The sequence below is a fragment of the Triticum aestivum genome, chromosome 1A (genome assembly GCF_018294505.1).
Source record: "Triticum aestivum cultivar Chinese Spring chromosome 1A, IWGSC CS RefSeq v2.1, whole genome shotgun sequence".
Classification (NCBI taxonomy): domain Eukaryota; kingdom Viridiplantae; phylum Streptophyta; class Magnoliopsida; order Poales; family Poaceae; genus Triticum; species Triticum aestivum.
This window is the reverse complement of record NC_057794.1, coordinates 460,636,269-460,657,970: the sequence shown is the minus strand read 5'-3', so window position 1 is coordinate 460,657,970 and position 21,702 is coordinate 460,636,269. Positions and strand designations below refer to the sequence as shown.

The window sequence follows — 21,702 nt, the reverse complement described above, 5'->3', positions numbered from 1 at the left end:
GTGTGGGGGTAGATTTGGGTTTAAGTTTGGGCATCCGGAGATGTGTTACATGTGTTGAGGTCGCGTTGCCGTGAGGTTGGGTCCGAGTCTGGCTCTAACTTGGGTTGTAAATTGACAAGGACCTCATTGCAGCAGGCAAACGTATCAATCATTAGAGCATCTTCAACAGCCGCGTTTCACGCCGCGCGCTAAAAACTAGTTTGCCGCGTGCCGTTCATCTGGTTTTACGCGGCCGCCAGCGCTGGTTCCAACAGTCGCGCTAAAATGCAGCGTGCGCGTCGCTCCAGCAGCGCGCGCGACTCGCCGGGGCATTGCATATATGGCATTTTGGACACAAAATAAATTTGAAACATTCAAAATGCAATGAACATGACATATAAAATTTCACACAAACAAGTTGATGAATAAAAGTTCATGCCCACAAGTTTAAAATCATACCCACAAGTTCGTCCAACCAAGTTCAAAATGCAAATCAAGTTCAAGACACAAATGAAAGACACATCAATCCTCGTCCTCGTCTTCATCCTCATCCTCGGAAGACCATTCTTCTGCCTCCAAAGATGGTCGGAGGAGCTCCGGCGGAGGCGAGGCCAACGCCACCCGGGCTAGGGTTTGCGGCGGCGGCGACGGCGGCGGCAGCGGTGGAGGGGTCGCGGCTATAGGATGGGGTGAGCGGGGTGCCGGCGCGTGTGTCCATGGGTGCAGTTCGCCGGCGCCGGCGCGCGCGGGCGTAGGAGGCGGAGAGGAGAGAGTGCGGTGCGAGCGCTCGAGTGTGCCGCACGCGGAAACGGGCGCCCCAAATACACCGCGCGAGATAGCGAATCCGACCGCGCGCCCAACTCCTTATACCGCGCGCGCGATTATTGTGCGCCCACTGGAGCAACCCGCCGAGTTACGCGCGCTAAAATGACCAAATTTGCGGCGCGGCGCTTGTTTAGCGCGGCTGTTGGAGATGCTCTTAGCTGCGTACCCTTGCAACGCAATTTATTAGACTCCCGAAATCTCTCATGCAAACCAAACCGCCTTAAAAGTACAGCTCTGTTTTGAGTATATAGTATCATCTTCCTGTTAACTTGGTAATCGGTGACAACAGAGATGTCACAAGGACGCCATCATACTTCAACAAACAAGGCAAGGACAATAGAGCTCGCTACCCTTGATAGTTGAGTGCTAGCCACCACGTTCCAGGTTTTGTAAACGTTTGATCGGCACACATTATCTAGATTAGGGTTTCGGTTTTACGGTACAATTGTGTACCCTTAGAGGAGGTCGCTCCGGCTGTTTAGAGATTTTTTTAGAAGAAAGGCGCAAGGATGTCCGGCTTTAAACTAATGAAGCCAACACAAACTATAGATTCTTACAAAGTCTTACATCCGGAATAGAAACAACTAGCCAAATAATAAGGCTAGGGGGAAAACATAACATAACCGCACAAAGGCGAAACCCTACTACAAAATATGTAATCTTAAGAGCATCAAGGCTTCAAGACAGAGCTCCTTAATCTCTTGCAAAAGATTAACCGTCTCTTTTCTTTTGCATGGAGGCATTTAAGGCGGTTTTGTTTGCATGAGAGCACTTTGTTGATTTGAATATGTAATCTTCTGCATGGAGGCATTTAATCTTGCAAAGCACTTCGTTGGCCTCATCATAGTCCTCTTCCCTAGAGGGCACCACTACAGAAAGAAAAGAGGCCATTTAAAAATGTAGTTATCTGGATGAGTAGGAAATTTTCCTTCGGTAGCAATTTTCTTGCGGGTGGTCCAAAGTGCCCAATCTAAGGGCGCAAACGAGCGCCAGGCTAATCTAAGGTGTTGGCCTCGTGAGATGGGAAGTGGTTCTAGTTGATCTACCAAGGAATTTGGAGCCTAGTTAGCGCCTAAGCTTTTCCCATGACAGCTTCATAGGAACTTAACCGGGGCATACTCGAAAAGGATGTTGTCGACATTTTCTAGGTTGCCGCAAAAGGCACAACAGTCATTGCCCGGGCCGCTCCATGTCTGATGATTAAATGTTGATGGTAGGCAATCTAACGAACCTTGCCAAAGGAATATGCAGGCTTTTAGCGGAACCCTTGAAGCCCACATGCCTTAGCATATCGCACCCTAGGGCCTTGGATTAGTTTGGCGTAAAAAGATTTCAATGTGAAGACACCTGGCATCTCCAGGTTCCATTTCCCTGAATCCCATTCTTTGGATAGGAGAAACCTACGAGCTGCCCTTGTAACCCTACCCAAGAAACAAGTTTAGGCCTATGGGAGCTGTGAAAGCACCGAAACTCGGTGGTACTAGATGGTGCTACCCTGGAGATTGCTAGGGTTGTGCGTTGCGTGGAACATGAGGGACATGCCTGGCGTACTGCAGGACTCATTCGAGGTGATGTAGAGGAGTCTCTATAAAAGTTGAGCAAATGGGGTATGTCCTGAGTAGTCTCTAGTCTCTTGTTCTTGTGTGGAGTGGACTAGATGTGGAGGTGCAACATGTAATTTGTAATTGGACCATCGGTGGAGGGTTTCCTATATCCTTTTCTCTATCTTTAATGAATGATACACATGCTATGCGTGTTCGAGAAAAAAAAGCGAGATTGAACATACTGTCAATAAACACATTGCTGACAAGGATCTCAGGGCCAGATTATGATTAAAAAGTTAGGATATCTAGTGTAGAGAGGCTTGTCATCGATCCACTTTGTAAGACAATAAGTTTTGGGGAAACCAGCACAACCCTCTAGGGGTGGCTTATCTCATTATATATAATGGATGTGTTACAATACATACAATATACGTACATAAGGACAGAAGCTATACATAGTCTAACACCCTCCCTCAATCTTAGCCACTTTCTAAAGAACTAAGAAGGGTAAGATTGCGCCTACAAGCCTCAAACTGTGGCAGAGGTAAAGGCTTAGTGAAGATGTCTGCAAGTTGATCCTTAGATGAGATAAACTTGATCTGGAGTTGCTTCTGTGATACACGTTCCCGTACAAAGTGATAGTCAACTTCAATGTGTTTCGTTCGGGCATGAAATACCGGATTTGCAGAAAGGTATGTAGCACCGATGTTATCACACCAAAGGATAGGAGGCTGTGGTTGAGACAAACCCAACTCCTGAAGCAAAGACTGCACCCAAATAATCTCTGCAGTAGCATTAGCCACAGCCTTGTACTCAGCTTCAGTACTGCTACGTGACACAGTAGCCTGTTTCCGAGCACGCCAGGCGATCAAATTAGAGCCAAAGAATACTGCATAACCCCCCGTGGATCGCCTGTCATCTGGACTACCAGCCCAATCTGCATCAGAGAAGGCCGAAAGGACTCGAGAGGAAGTCGGCCGAATATGCATACCAAATGTCAGGGTGAACTGAACATAACGAAGAATGCGTTTAACAGCAGCCCAATGAGTATCTCTGGGAGCCTGAAGATACTGACAAACCCTGTTAACAGCATAAGAGATATCTGGTCTCGTGATCGTCAAGTACTGAAGTCCACCAACAATGCTCCTGTACTCTGTGGCATCCGCAGGAGACAAAAGCTCACCATCAACAGCTGTAATCTTGTCGGTAGACGACATGGGTGTGGTTGTCGGTTTGCACTTCAGCATGCCAGCTCTTTGTAACAAACCCAAGGAGTACTTCTTCTGCGTAAGGACAAGACTAATAGCACGAGAAGTGACCTCAACTCCAAGAAAGTAGTGAAGCTTCCCAAGATCTTTGACCGCAAAATCAGCACCAAGAGAGCAGACAAGAGCATCAGCAGCATACTGAGAAGAGCTGACAAGGATAATATCATTGACATGTACCAAAAGATACATAGTGACTTCTGGCTTCTGTAGAAGAAATAATGAAGTGTCAGCAGTGGACGGCACAAACCCATGATCACGAAGGGCAGAGGCAAGGCGGGCATGCCAGGCACGAGGAGCTTGCTTCAAACCATATAGTACTTTGTTGAGACGACAGATATAATCAGGACGATCAGGATCGGAAAAACCAGGTGGTTGTTGCATATAAACCTCTTCCTCCAAAACTCCATGTAGAAAAGCATTCTGCACATCAAGTTGACGAAGTAACCAACCACGAGAAACAGCAATGGAAAGAAGAAGCCGAATAGTGGTAGGCTTGACAACAGGACTGAAGGTGTCCTCATAGTCAAAACCATGGCGCTGCCGAAAACCGCGAGCAACAAGTCGTGCTTTGTAACGCTCAATAAATCCATCCGAATGCTTCTTCACTTTGAATACCCATTTTGAGTCAATAACATTTACCCGTGGTGGTGGAGGAACGAGAGTCCATGTCTTGTTACGAAGAAGAGCATGAAACTCCTGCTCCATAGCCTCTCGCCAATGTGGAATGCACAGGGCAGCCTGATATGAGCGAGGCTCAGAAGATGGATGTGCAATAGCAGCAGCCAAACAAGCAGCCAACCAAGCAACCGTACCATCCTTACGTTCCTTGGGTTTGAAAATACCACTGCGACTCCGCGTATGTGGTCGGGACACAGGAACCATAGAGGTCGACGGAGCAGCCTGCAACGGGCTGGAGGACGGCGACGTTGACGAGTCAGCCGGTGACACAGAGCCAGACGCGGTAGCCTCGGGCTCGGTTGGCGAAGAAGGCCGGCCCACAGGCGAACCCGGTGGGGCTGACGAAGTAGCTGGGGATGCCGGCGTCACGGACCGGGCCGATGGCGAGCCCGGCATAGTGGGCAGGGGCGAGGCCGGTGTCGCGGGCCGAGCCGCGGATGAAGGCGACGTGAGGACCCGAGCCGCAGGCGAAGACGGCGTGACGGGCCGAGCTGCGGGCGAAGCCGGCGTGACAGGCCGAGCCGCTGAAGACTCGGCGGCCGCTGGCATAGCGGACCGAGCAGTGGAGATGCTCGGCGCGACGGGCTCTTCGGGTGACCATGCATGGGCACGCGAATCGATGCCATGCATAGGGCGATCGACGTGCCCATCAGAAGGCGGCGACGATGATGGTGAATCCTCCAACAGCTCCAAACGAGCCCCATGTCCGGTTCATGCACCATGGTTAGGTAACAGCAAAGTAGAGTATGCAACATCATCAAATTGGTCAGAAGCAACAGAGGATGAATGCAGAGATGGTGGTTCAATAGTAGACACAGGAAGTTTGGCAAAGGGAAAAACATGCTCATCAAACACGACGTCCCGAGATATATAGACACGATTAGTGGGAACATGAAGACATTTGTAACCTTTATGAAGAGAGCTATAGCCAAGAAAAACACACTTCTTAGAACGAAACTCAAGCTTGCGCTTATTATATGGACGAAGATGCGGCCAGCAAGCACACCCAAAGACCTTGAAAAAGGTATAATCAGGTTGTTCATTAAGGAGAACTTCAATGGGAGTCTTCATGTTTAAAACACGAGTGGGAGTACGGTTGATGAGAAAGCATGAAGTGGTGAAAGCATCACTCCAAGACCGAAACGAAACAGATGCATGGGCCAAAAGAGTAAGACCAGCTTCAACAATATGACGATGCTTACGTTCTACTGAACCATTCTGTTGATGTGTATGTGGACATGCTAAACGATGAGCTATCCCAAGCGACTGAAAGAAGGAGTTGAGGTTGCGATACTCGCCCTCCCCCCCAGTCCGACTGGACATGAACAATTTTGTGCTTGAGAAGACGTTCAACATGTTTTTGAAACTGAACAAAAATATCAAACACATCAGATTTGCGTTTAATAAGATAAAGCCAGGTAAAGCGACTATAAGCATCAACGAAACTGATATAGTAATTATGACCACTGACAGAAGTCTGAGCAGGACCTCATACATCTGAAAACACAAGTTCTAAAGGATGTTTCACCTCACGACTGGACTCCGAAAAAGGAAGTTGATGACTCTTCCCCTGCTGACAAGCATCACACACTGCTACATCTTTATTACTAGACAAACTAGGAAGCTCATGACGACGCAAAAATATGACGGACAATAGGTGTGGCCGGGTGACCAAGACGAGCATGCCACTGTGACGGAGAGACGCGAACTCCACTAAAAACACGGGCGACACCAGGATGCTCCAGACGGTAGAGGCCCTGGCACAACCGCCCACTAAGAAGAATGTCCCTCGTGCCCCGATCCTTAATAAAAAGATCAAAAGGGTGAAATTCACAAAGCACATTATTATCACGTGTGAGTTTAGGAACTGAAAGAAGATTACGTGTCACAGAGGGAACTCAAAGAACATTGCGAAGCTGAAGACTCCTATTGGCATGTCTAGTGAGAATAGATGCTTGACCAATGTGAGAGATGTGCATACCTGCTCCATTGGCGGTGTGGATCTTGTCGGAGCCATGATAGGGTTCACGAGTGTGAAGCTTCCCCATCTCGCTGGTCAGATGCTCTGTCGCCCCAGAGTCCATGTACCAGTGTGGATCGATGGAGTAGGACTGAGTGTGTCCCTGTTGCTTTTGCGGCGCGGGACGATCAGCCATGGCGACCTGACGGGCATTGTTGCATGTATCTTTGCCGTCATTGCCAAGACCAAGGAAGCTTCGCTGGAAGCGCTTGTGACACTTGGAGGCCCAGTGCCCATCGCGGCCACAAAGCTGACACACACGTGGACCGCCAGCCCCCGGTAAGGTCGCAGTAGGTGGGGGGGCCGAGGCGGGCGACGGTGGCAGCCCCAAGGGAGCCCGGGGTGATGAAGAAGAGCGGCCACCCTTGGTGGCGGCGTTGGCCGAGAGGGAGCCAGTGCCCCTGGAGCGGCGTGTCTCGACCCGTTGCTCAGTGAGAAGGAGACGAGAGAAAAACTCGTGTGCCAGCATGGGTGTCGAGTTGCCGCGCTCGTTGATGATCTCGACTAAGGCATCATACTCCTCATCAAGACCGTTGACAATAAACGAGTTGAACTCGGAGTCGGTGAGGGGCTGTCCAATGGAGGCCAATGTGTCGGCGAGTCCCTTGACCTTGTTGTAGAACTCAGTGGCAGTGGAGTCAAGCTTCTGACACTCTCCAAGCTGACGACGGATTGCAGAGACACGAGCCTGGGACTGCGCTGCAAAAGTGCGCTCAAGGATGGTCCAGGCCTCATGAGACGTCTTCGCGAAGACAACAAGTCCGGCAACTGCCGGCGATAGCGACCCCTGGATGGAGGAGAGGTTCGCCTGGTCCTGCCCCGTCCAGACGCGATGGCCCAGATTGTAGACCGGACCGTGCACGCTGTCTACCAGTGCGGGTGGGCAGGGAAGCGATCCGTCGATGTAGCCTAGCAAGTAGTGACTCCCCAAGAGCGGGAGAACCTGCGCACGCCAGAAGATGTAGTTGTCGGCGGAGAGCTTGATGGTGATGAGATGACCGAAGTGAAACGGCGGCGGTGAAGACGATCCCATCGAGGGGGCTGCCTGGGGTGCAAGCACCATGGAGGCAGCCGGAGGCACCGAAGCCGATGCGGGAGGAGGCGGGACCGCAGCCAGGGCGGACGCCGCAAAGCCCGCGGCCGGGGCGGACGCCGCCAACCCCGCCAGCAGGGCGGTGTGATCCGCTGCCGGCAGGAGCGGCGGGACGACGCCCGTGGAGTTAGCAGCGGACGGCGGCGCCGCGGTGTGGACCACGAGGTCGCGCCCAAGTGAGGGCGCCGGCGGCGTGGAGTAGATGGAGCCAAGGCTCCTAGTCCCGATCGGAGCCGGAAGGGCGACGGCATCGAGCGGGAGGTTGAGCAGAGCCGCAAGAGAGGCCGGGAGGAACCCCGCGGCAGTGGAACCGGTGGTGGCGGTGCTCGACATGGCGGCGGCGCGATCGGTGGCACGGCGGCGGCGGTGAAGGCGGCGGCGGCGGCGGCGGCGGTGCGGGTATTAGGGTTTTGGAAGCGGAAGCGATCGTAACCTAGCGTGATACCATGTAAGACAATAAGTTTTGGGGAAACCAGCACAACCCTCTAGGGGTGGCTTATCTCATTATATATAATGGATGTGTTACAATACGTACAATATACGTACATAAGGACAGAAGCTATACATAGTCTAACACACTTAGAAAGCCAAAATTTAGTGTCTCTCCCATTCCCGACCTCCAAGCGAATGCTCAGGTTGAAAATCCCTTTGTATTTTTGGATCCCTCTCCAAACTTGGGAGCCCTTAGTCTTAGAAGCTAAGAAAGAAACATCTGGGATGTACTTCCCTTTGAGAATTCGAGCCCACATGTTGTCATCATTCAGGGAAGATTTTCAAATCCACTTGGTTACTAGAGTCAAGTTCATCTTCTTGGGGTTAGTGATACCCAGGTTTCTCTGGACTTTAGGTTTGCAAATGTTTGCCCATCAGACCATATATATTTTCATTTAGCCATGTCTGCTTCCCAGAAAAATCTAGCCCTAACTTTGTCAAATTGCACATGAACACCGTCTCCTAGAATAAAGAGGCCCATTGCTGAGATCAGGATAGTAGATAATCACGGGTTGGAAGAGTTAGTCTTACGCCCTAAGACATGAGTTTCCCTTGCCAAGGGTCTACTCTCTTAACAACTTTACTAACCATGGGATCCCAATTTGACGCCACCAACTGTTTATTCGAGCACGAAAGACCAAGGTATGTAATGGGAAAGACCAAGGAGATTAGCAATATGAACAGTAATGCCTCGTCAACACTTAAAGTGAAAAGCCTCGAGATTACAATGCATGGAATGAAAGCCTCCTAGGTCCCAAGGTGTGACATCCCGGCTTAAAGAGAATGATATATAGACTACTCATATCAATAAGATGCATCTTCTTTTTCGGGAGCCCATCGAAGAAAAACCTCAAAATTAAGTACGTTTGGCTTGTGAGAGAGTGCACCGGAAAAAAAATAGTGTTGGTCTGTGTGTCCAGCCAAGATCCCAGCCGCAATGACCAGAAACCCAGCCGCAACGACCAGAAACCGATGGGTTTGCCAGGGCGTTACACAAGGCCATCCTTGTAGCAGATGCCAGGGAGCCAGTGGTGTTTGTATCCCACGACCCTTGAGCCGATTGTTCGTTGTTTGGTGCGTTGACATGTCTTGCTTGTAACATGTTTGTGTAGTTCCTAATTATCGACATACATGCATCCATTTGTGCAAGTGCTCTCGGTTTTCTTCTCTGTCGGGCTTGTGACGAAAAAGCAATTCGACAACCTATACTGTGAGGGGTCCTGCCTATTGCCACAGTGCTTTCTGACACTTCAAAATCTCTAAAGGTGGAGGCTGCAGGCCACTTGAGAACTCTAGGACATGTATTGCTGGTGTTCATGTCAGTTCCTTAGACGCTATACCATCACTGTTTTATCAATGGAACCAGATCATCGCTCTGAAGAAAACAGTATCATCATCACAACATTCAGAACATTTCAAACCAGGTTAGCATTTTTTATATAACAAGAAAAAGGAGAGAGCAGAACGCATAACTGAACATGTTTAGACATAGACTTGCATCAACCTCTGAAACCAACTGATGTCCATCCCACAATTCACATCAGAGGCCAAAGTTTCGTAGGACCAGGTAATGTAAGTCTGACTGGTCCTCCCACCATAATATTAGGAACAAAGTAGGAGAATCTGGGCAGGAATATATTACAGGAGAAGCCCCCTCTTTCACATTAACTTGCTAGCATGGGAACCCCAAGTAGCTGCCATCCTTCTCAGCGCTTCAGGCGCAGAGCGTCCTTGAGCAAGATGGCAGAGTCGCTAGACTGACCGGCTCTCCAGACCCTGAAGTCATCGTCGAAGTACCCTTGCATGTTCCAACCATCCAACAGCTCTAGAGAGAAGGGGCCTTGCTCGTCACCAAAAGGATCCCTGTAATGCCACATGCCCGACTGCCTTGTCTTGCGTTGCGCCACATGAATATTCCCAGACTCATCGGCATCCATATCAACAACAACCACGTTTGCACCTTGATCATGCGTCGGATCATCTTCGTCGTCATCAATGTTGATTACTTCGGCTGGGATGCGAGCGGCATTGCCTGCATCAATCATGGTTGGTCAGGTAGAACAGAATGCTAAAATTATATAAGAACCAGAAAAATTAGGAATAAAGCTGGAAAATTGTAATCAAACTCGTGGCCTCATGGGTTCACTAAACTGCTTACATATGTGAACGATGGGAGATGTGCGCAAAATTCAAAACCATTCATTTACAAAACTAGGGTCACATGATGTTTTCTTTTCTCACTGTAGGTCACATATGTTTTACCATAGAAATTCACAGGTGACTTTTAAGTTACTTAATAGTAGCTCAATGGGTAAAACACAGCGCCTCTAAAAAACTCACTACATTTTCCCTCATATATAATAGTAACAAATAAAAGGATGGTAATAAGAGAGAACCTTCAGCACCCTGCTTCTGGACATTTGCTCCCAGTTTATCACCAGCAGCATTCTCTTCACTACCTGCATTGTGAAATATGAACAGTGAAAAGTGGGGTATCTGACAAAGGCCGGTGTCTCAACAGAATGAAAATGCAACAGCAGCTCGACACAGGGAAGGTGGAGGACCAATCCTTCCAAGAGCAGTGCAATTATTAGTGAAATGACAGGTAGCATGACCTTACCCTGAGTACTCTGGCTTTGGACATTTGTTCTAGGTGTATCGCCAGCAGCATTGGATTTAGTGTCTGCGTCATTAAAACATGGACAATGAGAAACAGGTAGCTCGGAATGGTCAGTATGTCACTAGAATGAAACTGCAACATCAGCTGGAATAAAGGCTTGAAGAAGACTAATCATCTAATCCTCAGAGAAGTACTCCCTCTGTAAACTAATATGAGACTTTTTAGATCACTAAAGTCGTGATCTAAAAGGTCTTATATTAATTTACAGAGGTAGTACAGCATAACTAGTGAAAGGATATTTGCTCAAAAAAAAACTAGCGAAAGGATGGGCAGTAAGCACAGACCTGCAGTGCCCTGATTTTGAACACACGTTTTCGGTGTATCAGTGTCACCTTCAGTACCTGCATAATGTAATATGAACAATGAAACTGGGAAGGTAACTCAAAGAAGAGAGGGGGAGAGAAAGAGGTGACATGGGGATTCTGTAATATTCTTTTCTTCAAACCAAGGTTAAGTAAAGCTGTTGTTTAGACAAGGAGTTTTCTGAGCCTCGGCTCAAACTATTTAGGGGTATAATTTAGAACAATTATCAATCCAAATTAAAATGACAACCAATGATTGAGATGATGTCAATAGTAACCAAAGAGCCAACTTACTTAACTGAAGATGCATTATTTATTAGAGGGCATATCATACAGAGTAATGGTTACTTATCGACCGCAAATGTGGATAGCACTTACCGATAGTTGCTAAGTTGTCTAATCTACAGGTGCATAAAATGATTGGAATGAATCTTCTAGTGTTCTTTTAGTGGGCATTCTACAATATTAAACTCTACGGTTCACAGCAGAAGAGAATAGCACTAACGGTCTCATGCAGCATTGAACTCCACTACCATTGATATCAAAATAGGCATAGCATTAGAAGTGTAACGTAAGTATTAACTCAAACTAGTCATCCAACATCAAGTATGTAAAACTGAAATACAACGTTACAAAATCCAGATGAATGCAGATAATCATTATATAAGTAAAACCTTTAGAATTTTCTTCTGGACAACTTTTTAAGGATAGGGAAACGGCTCTGCCGTCGTTGGCACCTACACAAAAATCAGGAGTGTTTTACAACCTCTTTGAAAAAAAATACTGCACATCATGTAAGCAAACCTTCAGATTTTTCTTCAGAGCAACTTTTCAGGTAAGCAGCTTCCTCATTGGCACCTGCACAAAAAGTATCAAGTATGTAAAACAGAAATACAATTTTACAAAATCCAGCTGAATGCAGATAATCATTATACAAGTAAAACCTTTAGAATTTTCTTCCGGGCAACTTTCTAAGGAAACAGCTCTGTCCTCACTGGCACCTACAAAAATCAGGAGTGTTTTACAACCTTTCAGAACAATTTACCACACATCATGTAAGCACACCTTTAGTCTTTTCTTCAGAGAAACTTTTCATGTGAGCAGCTTTCTCATTGGCACCTGCACAAAAAGTCAGAATGGTTACCAGCATTTGGAACAATTTAGTGAACACTATGTGAACAATTTAGTGAACGCCACACCTTCTGAGTAACTTTTCAAGCAAACAGCTCTCTCGTCATTGGCACCTACACAAAAAGAAGTATGTTTTACCAACATTCACAACAATTTAGTGCATAGTATCTAATCAAACCTTCAGATTTGTCTTCCGAGCAACTTCTCAAGCAAACAGCTATCTCATTGGCACCTACACAAAAATCAGTGTGTTTTAGCAACATTGACTACAACTTTTAGAGCCTTTTCCAAAAATAATAATTTAGTGTATGGTATTGTAATCAAACCTCTAGGCTTTTCTTTTGAGCAACGTGTCAAACGAACAGCTTTCTCCCCATTGGCACCTACACAAAAACAGTGATTATCTCCTGTTCGTGAATTGTGACTGAATGGGTACTCTATCTAAAAGTAAATCTTTAGGTATTTCTTCCGGGTAACTTTTTCAATAAACAACTCACACTCTTGGCACCTATATAAATATCAGAATCTATCAATCAACCATAAAAGTTGAAAGCAAATTACAGAAGCAAACCTTTAGATTCTTCTGAGTATCTTTCCGAGAAAACAGCTCTGTCCCCACTGGCACCTACACAAAATAAGTATTTACCTGCTATTTTAGAACAACTTGAGAAATTCCTGATAAACCATTGAAATAAGCAACAAAAAAGGTTAAAAAGGAGCAGCTTCAATTGTGATGAAAAGGATTAGAAATCAAAGATCAGTATGACAATGGTCATACAACCACATGTCGCAAGACGAGTAAAAACACGTGCATAACTGATAGAGACCATATAATCTATTGGAGTGGATAGAGGCCATATAATCTATTGGAGTGGATATTTTTGCTAGTGGTAATTGTCCAAAGTAAACCAGCTGTTATACTTGGCATCCATTTCCAAATAGAAACTAGACGACTAGCTCTAAGATGAACAGTAATCTGGCACGAAAATCAATAAATAAAGAAATTTCCCATTCTTAACAAAGTAAGTTGAGTTAGATTGGGGTTCCTGCATGTAACTAACTGCCCTTATGTAGTGGTCTATAAAATGTAGGATGTTACCGAACACACAGTCACACACATAACAGAATTCACTATTTGTCCAGGACAAAGTGTAGCTGTAAAACAACAGAAACACTAGTAGATACAATATCTAGATTTAGTGTCTTTGTACAGGTAATCTATTGGTGGAAACAGTAGTAGAGATACATGCTGTAATAAGTTAACCTAAATATAACAAATGTAAATAACATAAGGAAGCATATATGAGATATAACTGTGCAAATAGAATGGTGAGTTAATCCACCATTTGTTCCCGCAGATCTCTGCAGAAGCTCAATATGACACTAGATTGATTTTAGTAGCCAACGTGGCAGCCCACACAGGTAATAGAGATAGGAGCATCATCACCTTGTAAAGTAGCTGTATTCATCTGAAAAGACTTCTCTGATGCTGCGACTAATAATTCTGTGTCTTTATTATCTTCCAGATCTGGAATAACTCGAGGGACCTCTTCAAGAAGACGTTGTCTTTCGGATGGCGAGCGCAATAGCTGTCTCTTATCAATGTACTCGAGCTTCGTAAAATTTAGTTAAGGATATAACTGTACAAAGTCCACTTGCATGTCCTAAGATAGGTGTATCGTACTGAAGTATAAAAAGGAAACCAAGAACTTTTTTTATTAAAAAGATCATTAAATGAAAGAAAGATATTTATCTGACAAGGATATTCGCAGCGCCAACCTTTTTCATTGGCCAATTCAATTAAATTGTCCAGTCTCTTAAGTTCTTTATCGATCCACTGGAATGGGGAAAGGGCAATTTCGTTAACATTCTAACAGAAAAAAGAATTAATAGGTAAACTTAAAATAGGAGAGTTCAGACTCTAGAATATGTCACTGAAATACTATTTTGAATATAAAATGAGCTAATATCAAATGATGATACATAAAAAAATGCAGAATGTACCAGACAAATACATAATGTTGGTATAATTTCCTAACAGACTTACATGAGTGACTATATCTCTGTGTACACTTCTCGCTTTTTCCTCAAGCTCAGCCTGTAAAAACCAGCACGTTCATGGAATCAACAATCAAGTAAAAAAGAGACCCAACAAATATCTGTAACATTTTCCAAAACCAGAAAAGAAGGAAACGCAGGAAAGAAATATGTCAAATAACTGGCATCCAAGACTCCAAGCAAATACTGAATACTTGAGTTGGTCTCACTCTCTGATAAGGATATTACACAAATATATAAAAAAACATTGCAAGGTGCAACTGGCTAACTGTCACACCAGATTTTGTTTTGAGTTATTTTGCACATTTAACCCTCTTGTCATTAAATGAAGTTGTTGGCCCTGTTTCCCATAAAAACATAACTTGGAACTCCGATTCAAACATCCCAGGCTGTCTAGCACATCCGCAGATATCACAGTTTCACACCCGAGCACTTCAAGGCTGGCAGGGCTTGTCATCTATTTTCCAATGAAGAATGCACTTGTGACAAAGACAATTCAGATACAACACAAACTGTGTATATCTAAGTATCTATGGACATATGATGAGAAATCCGAAATAATTACATGTGAGGCACTGATACCAATACCACTATTTAACTTTACAAATTGCAATATGCTTCATTAGTTACATATCATGTTGGACAAAGAATATAGCCAAGCATCGACAGTTATCTTTTTCCTATAACTTCTAACTTTCTATGCATGTTGAAACAAAAATGATAGTAGTCTGCATTACATCAAATACTATCAGGACAACTGCATTTTGGGACACTAGAAATTGGAAAAGATTAACTTACAACAGTGAGCCTTTTAGAGTTTTCTTTCTGGACGAACAGACGAAAATCTTCACATTCGTCCTGTTATTATCAACAACAAAAAACTTGAACAACATGTGCAAAGTTTAAGTGCATACATGAAGAAAATAAAATAATAGCAGAAAGAACCTATAGATCATAAATTTGTTTTGATTCATATTTAATAGTCATCGGTGCCAATCTTCTATCTCTATGAATTGCTTTAGTAGTGTTGGAACATTAAGAAGTGTAATTCTCACAATAAAAAGCGTTATAAATTACCTCCCCAAAATCTTCCTCTGATAACATGGAAATTTTGACTTCAGACCAGCAGCTGGAAACACACAAAAGTATATCTGTAGACATGTCCTTTACCTTGTCCTTTACCTTGTATTCTTCTGAGGATTTCCTAATGCCTGTTGCATATCTCTCATCAGCAAACAATAACTAAATGCGATGTAGCCAAAAGATACAGAATAGAGTATTTATTCACATGCCCTGTGAAATGGAGTTTTATTCCCATGAGTTAAGCTCCTGGTAATGTATGGATTGTAGAATTCATCATTATTTCTTATTTACTCGCTGGAAGACAGTATATTTGAATAGACCTAAACAACATGCACATGAAACTGATACAGTTCTCTATTAGGGGAAGAACACTAAACCAGGCAAATGGAGCATAGAGTAGTAAAACGGAATATAGGGAACGTAAAAGGTTGAATATTACCAGTTACTTGTCCAATCTGGTAGAATGCTTTAGGCTTGTGGTAACTATAGTCTTTGGGGTCATTCTTTACTCTAACAAAACAACCAATAACTTTATTTTCAAATGCCTCGGGCTGCTTTAGCAGATCCACAACTAAGGATTTCTTCAAATATATCAACTTAATGTTGTCACAAACAAGAGAAGCAAAGCATCTCTTGTTTATTTCAGAAGTCCCTTTCGAAGTAGTGAACCCAGAGCCAGAGGTCATGGTCCGAGTTCTCTTTTTCATACATGAATCACTGTTATCCTCAGAACTGGCAAATGTTTCATCCTCAGATGTGTCATTTGCAGCAATATGCCTCTCGAGCAAGCTATATATCTTGTTGTACTTAATCTTTGATTTTCTAAACAATTTCTTGAGTTTCTCATCACATATGACATGCTTTTTCTTATCTTTCTGCGAAAGATCCTTCTGTCGAATGTACTCCTTGACAACTTCAGCAGCACCAAATTGATCTAGAGATTTGGATGTATCTTTGCCTATTGATTCAAGGAATCCAATCAGCTCTTTTGAACCCCAACCAACATAGACATTCTTCTTTGATTTTGCCTGCTTCAGAAAGGGTTTCACTTTATTTGATGTTCCATTTAAATTAGATGGGCAAATTGGCTCAGCATCACCACCATCACTATTGCCCAAGAAATCATCATCTGAGCTGTCCTGTACTTTAGGAAAATTCTCAGAATCTGACATCTGATCCGGGCCATCATTTAAACTAGCATAAGCTTCTTGAAGGTTATCCAATGTTAAGCCCTCTTTCTTTATAATTATCTCCCAGTATTCCTTAAACAAAAATTCAACAGTTGACCTGTCACTGAAATCAACCCTCTCCTAGAAAACAGAGAATCTACCATCAGAACATATGCATATATAGAGTAAAAAGAAACTCGAAGGGCCAAATGCCATCACCAAAGAGTAACTACTAAGTACCATCAGAAATGTGCACATAAGATAAATTTAATGGCAGCAGCATTCTACATGTCAGATGTTACATTCTGCATTAGAGCAATTGCTACAAGGAAATACAATATGCATTATGCAAGGAAACAATATATAGTTAAATACCACAATATATAGTTAAACAACACTGCACAAACTGATGTTTGCTGCAAGCCAACAAATATATCCAGTATAGAAGGTTATCAAAGATAGCCAAATAACAAAAGAAAGGAAACAGTTAAGCCCGTGTTCAATAAAAAAATAAAAACAGTTAATCCCCAACGGTCAAGATCCCCTAGAGTTATCCCTACTCCACCAAGTGGATATCAGCAGATTTTAACCTGTGATTGTTTTCTATGTATTATCAGCACCATGTTAGCCTTCTCTCTCCATTCAAAATCCATGCTCTTGTTACCTATCAACTGTGCTTGGTCCTCAAAAGAGAACTCCCAAGAACACATCGACAACAAAAAGTGCCCAACACTACATAATTTTGGATCTTCTTTTTTGGTGGTGTTTAGAATTTCCTTCTATCTTTTCACACAAACATGTGACTGGAGAAGAATGACCGCTGGAAAACTTGAATCATTTGTGTAAAGACCATTGCATTTAAAAACATAGCTGTAGATGCCCAGATTTTTAAAGCACCCACATCATCTACTTCTCGACAACGTCTCCTTGGCTGCTGCAACCACTTTCTACTGAGAATATCACCATGCTGGTGCCCCGGCTCACCCCGCGGACGGCCCAGGAACTTGAGGCGGTTCAACTGCTAGTTGCGGCGTGCCCCCCCCCCCCCCTGAGTGAGCCCGACGCCCGGTCTGTCACGCTCTGTGCGGGGCCGTGGTGGTGGGTTCTCTTCACGGGGCGCCTACGCCCTCTACCACTACGGCGGCGTGGTGCGGCTTCCTTCCTTTGGTCTTCCCGTGCCCCATCGCGAGTTAAGTTCTTCGGGTGGCTGCTCACTCAGTCTCGTGTGCATACGCGGGACGTGCTGCTGCGCAAGACCATCCTCACTGCGGCGGAGGCCGGATGCCCCTGCTGCGAGGCGGAGCTCGAGACGGCCGACCACCTCATCTTCAGGTGCCCGTTCGCGGTGCAGTTTTGGCGTAGGATCGGGCTGCCCCCTGCTGCGGGTTCGGTTCGTGCGCTTCATCGCTTTGACGCGTCCCCGGCCGTCGGCACCAACTCTCCTGCGGGCACCCCCTCTTTCTTTATAATTATCTCCCAGTATTCCTTAAACAAAAATTCAACAGTTGACCTGTCACTGAAATCAACCCTCTCCTAGAAAACAGAGAATCTACCATCAGAACATATGCATATATAGAGTAAAAAGAAACTCGAAGGGCCAAATGCCATCACCAAAGAGTAACTACTAAGTACCATCAGAAATGTGCACATAAGATAAATTTAATGGCAGCAGCATTCTACATGTCAGATGTTACATTCTGCATTAGAGCAATTGCTACAAGGAAATACAATATGCATTATGCAAGGAAACAATATATAGTTAAATACCACAATATATAGTTAAACAACACTGCACAAACTGATGTTTGCTGCAAGCCAACAAATATATCCAGTATAGAAGGTTATCAAAGATAGCCAAATAACAAAAGAAAGGAAACAGTTAAGCCCGTGTTCAATAAAAAATAAAAACAGTTAATCCCCAACGGTCAAGATCCCCTAGAGTTATCCCTACTCCACCAAGTGGATATCAGCAGATTTTAACCTGTGATTGTTTTCTATGTATTATCAGCACCATGTTAGCCTTCTCTCTCCATTCAAAATCCATGCTCTTGTTACCTATCAACTGTGCTTGGTCCTCAAAAGAGAACTCCCAAGAACACATCGACAACAAAAAGTGCCCAACACTACATAATTTTGGATCTTCTTTTTTGGTGGTGTTTAGAATTTCCTTCTATCTTTTCACACAAACATGTGACTGGAGAAGAATGACCGCTGGAAAACTTGAATCATTTGTGTAAAGACCATTGCATTTAAAAACATAGCTGTAGATGCCCAGATTTTTAAAGCACCACATCATCTACTTCTCGACAACGTCTCCTTGGCTGCTGCAACCACTTTCTACTGAGAATATCACCATGCTGGTGCCCCGGCTCACCCCGCGGACGGCCCAGGAACTTGAGGCGGTTCAACTGCTAGTTGCGGCGTGCCCCCCCCCCCCCTGAGTGAGCCCGACGCCCGGTCTGTCACGCTCTGTGCGGGGCCGTGGTGGTGGGTTCTCTTCACGGGGCGCCTACGCCCTCTACCACTACGGCGGCGTGGTGCGGCTTCCTTCCTTTGGTCTTCCCGTGCCCCATCGCGAGTTAAGTTCTTCGGGTGGCTGCTCACTCAGTCTCGTGTGCATACGCGGGACGTGCTGCTGCGCAAGACCATCCTCACTGCGGCGGAGGCCGGATGCCCCTGCTGCGAGGCGGAGCTCGAGACGGCCGACCACCTCATCTTCAGGTGCCCGTTCGCGGTGCAGTTTTGGCGTAGGATCGGGCTGCCCCCTGCTGCGGGTTCGGTTCGTGCGCTTCATCGCTTTGACGCGTCCCCGGCCGTCGGCACCAACTCTCCTGCGGGCTTCGTCCTGCTATGCTGCTGGCGGCTTTGGAAGCGTCGCAATGCAATTGTTTTCCAGGATGACACGATGTCCCTTGCTGCTACGCTCAAAGCCTGTCGAGATGATGCAGTGCTTTGGCGTGGCCGGATGAAGACCGACGATCAGTCCCACATCGACGTTGGGTTGTCTGTACTTAGATGAGCCGCGAGGCTTGCGGATCCTGAGAGTTGCACTCTGCTCTCGCCCCCTCTTGTAACGACTGAATTCTCTGGTGGCTTTTGCCCCCTTTACGCAATATATACAGGTGGTGGAAGGGCTTCCCTCCGCCCGCCCCCCCCCCCCCCCCCCCGCCCCCGGTGAAAATTCAAAAAAAAAAGGCGGGGCAGAGATTTTAGCTACTCCAGATCTAAATGGTTAGAGAAGTTATGACATGGGAAGAAGGCAGGGACGTGATTCAAGCGAACGAAAAGAGTGGCTTTGGTATCTAAACAAAGTGCCAGGATCAATCTGCTGAAATCCACTTGATGAAATTAGGGCAACTCCAAGGGCAAGCCCGCAAGTGTCAAATTTCAGTCCCCGTATGTGCGCGGACAGCAAAGGGTTGAGCCCCATTTGTCCTCCCCTCCAATTATGTTCCCCAATTTTATCCCCCAATTGTCCAACACATGCATATGATGGGTGGGGATGGAGAGAGGAGAGAGAAAAAGGAAAGAAAGAAAGTGGTCCAACATGGGCCGGAGCTGATGTGGCAGACATGTCCGGACAGCCTCATTTCTCCCGCACATATGGGGCAGGTTTGGGGAAGTCCGGACATATGGGGCAGATTTGGGGAAGCCCGTTGGGCAGGCGTTTTGTGTCCGGACAGAATCAGACTGTCCGCCCAGACATATGGGGGAGGTTTGAGGGGTGCCCTTTGAGATGCTCTTAGGGGCCACTCCAAGGGGATCTGCACCTGGCTGGACGGTGGATTGAAATTCTATCAAGGATTGAAGGATATGTACTTAGTTACCCCATCAGAGTCGGTTTGAATATTATTCTCAATCATGATTCCCAGCCTTAGACAGTTAGCGCATAATCCCTTTGTTTGCCTTCTTCCGACTTGGACAAAGTCTGCTTCTCTCAGGCAACCATAACAAACCGATTTAACTGGACAGCAGAGGCACCGATAGTATGAATGCCCTTTGCAGATACAGCATGTGTGCCAACCTGCCACATTTAGCAACCAGTAGGGTCAGTAATAAATAAAAATAATAACATTTGGTGGAATTAAAGACAACTTGGACAGCTGAAACTACTGTTAACAAAAAATCAGGAGCCATGTTTTGTTAGATCCATTAGGAATTCTAAGGTATCGTGTTTTAGCATACTGCTGCGCCATGTCATAGTGTCTGAAGGAACTAGCTAAACAGAGTAATAAAGGTAAGTAAAATTATTTCAGGTTTCACAGAGCAACTTTATTCACCCACATAACCACAAGAGTTCCACAGCAGTGGCAGTTGTAGCAATGGTAAATAAAGTACATGTAGTGATGTAGATACTCACCGCAGATGAAGTCCTCATCTGAATTGAGGAAATCCTCATCCTTTTCCACGCACTTGGGATGGTAAGCCTTGTTGCAGTTCCTGGAAGATACTGATAGGTATTAATATATGCTGTGAAAATGTCTGGGACTCTGGAACAATGCAATGGACTAAAACAATGTTTCCACCCATTTAGCATATACTAAAACCATAGTTAAAAGAGGCACACTTGATTGCGCTTAATGTGCGCATAACTGCGCTTAAGGCTTTGGTCAGAAAAGCGCAAGGGAGTGCCAAAATGAACAATTATTTACAGACTCATGCTAAGAAAAAAATAGACAGCGACGGGCCAAAGGTGATCAGGATTCTGTCCAGGACCAGGTAAACAGGCTGCTGCTTCAGCAGCGCAGTTTGTTGTATCTGTTATCCTATAGGCAGAGAAGGGGCTGGGCCTCATCCCACCACGACTTGCCATTGCACATGTTTTACTGGACATGTCGTCGTACAATGCAGTTGGCTAGGAGAACGCGGATGAACCAACCAACCCAGCAACCAACAGCGTGCCTCACACAAATTCAATCCACACAGCACGAACCCCATCAATTCTGACCCGACGGAACTCCACCTACGAGCCGGTTCTTAGATCATCGACCGGCATTCCGCTTTCTCCTCAGGCTGCGGGGACAGGGCAGGAACGGACAAGAAGACGAGGCCCGGGGCGAGAGCGGCGCGAACCTGTAGTCGCAGAGGCGGAGGTGGCCGCCGTCCTTGCAGACGAAGCAGAAGTCGCCCTCCTCCCCGTCGGGCTCGGGCTCGGTCTCGGTCTCGCCCTCGCTCACCGGCCGCGGCACGCTCCCGCCCGCGCCGCTGCGGGGCCTCGCGGCGGGTTTCTTGGCCTTCCTTTTCCCCATCCCGCGCGCCGACTCCGGGACGGGACGGAGGCGGTCGAAGCCGGCGGGGGGATTAAGGGATCGGGGGCGATCAAGGTGTGGGTGGAGGGAGAATCAAGAAAATATTTGTGGGCGGAGGGGATCTTGGCGAT

General features: G+C 45.8%; 1 protein-coding gene across 3 annotated transcripts; it reads right to left on the bottom strand.

Moving 5' to 3' along the window:
* Window positions 1-9,307: 9,307 nt before the first annotated feature.
* LOC123056463 (zinc finger CCCH domain-containing protein 44) lies at window positions 9,308-21,702 on the bottom strand. Of its 3 annotated transcripts, XM_044479918.1 has the most exons (21): window positions 21,396-21,702; window positions 20,683-20,762; window positions 20,150-20,346; window positions 15,593-16,463; window positions 15,148-15,281; window positions 14,869-14,928; window positions 14,060-14,110; window positions 13,779-13,849; window positions 13,460-13,629; window positions 12,584-12,637; window positions 12,339-12,395; window positions 12,191-12,244; window positions 12,081-12,125; window positions 11,947-12,000; window positions 11,826-11,882; window positions 11,686-11,739; window positions 11,556-11,618; window positions 10,864-10,920; window positions 10,520-10,582; window positions 10,296-10,358; window positions 9,308-9,931 (listed from the first exon to the last, which is right to left on the bottom strand). In XM_044479918.1, exons 1-21 carry the CDS (start codon window positions 21,569-21,571, stop codon window positions 9,606-9,608), a joined length of 2,757 nt encoding a protein of 918 aa, XP_044335853.1. In that variant the 5' UTR covers window positions 21,572-21,702; the 3' UTR covers window positions 9,308-9,605. The 3 variants fall into 3 exon arrangements, with proteins under 3 accessions (XP_044335853.1, XP_044335854.1, XP_044335856.1); XM_044479919.1 differs by lacking the exon at window positions 11,556-11,618; XM_044479921.1 differs by lacking the exons at window positions 11,556-11,618; window positions 11,686-11,739.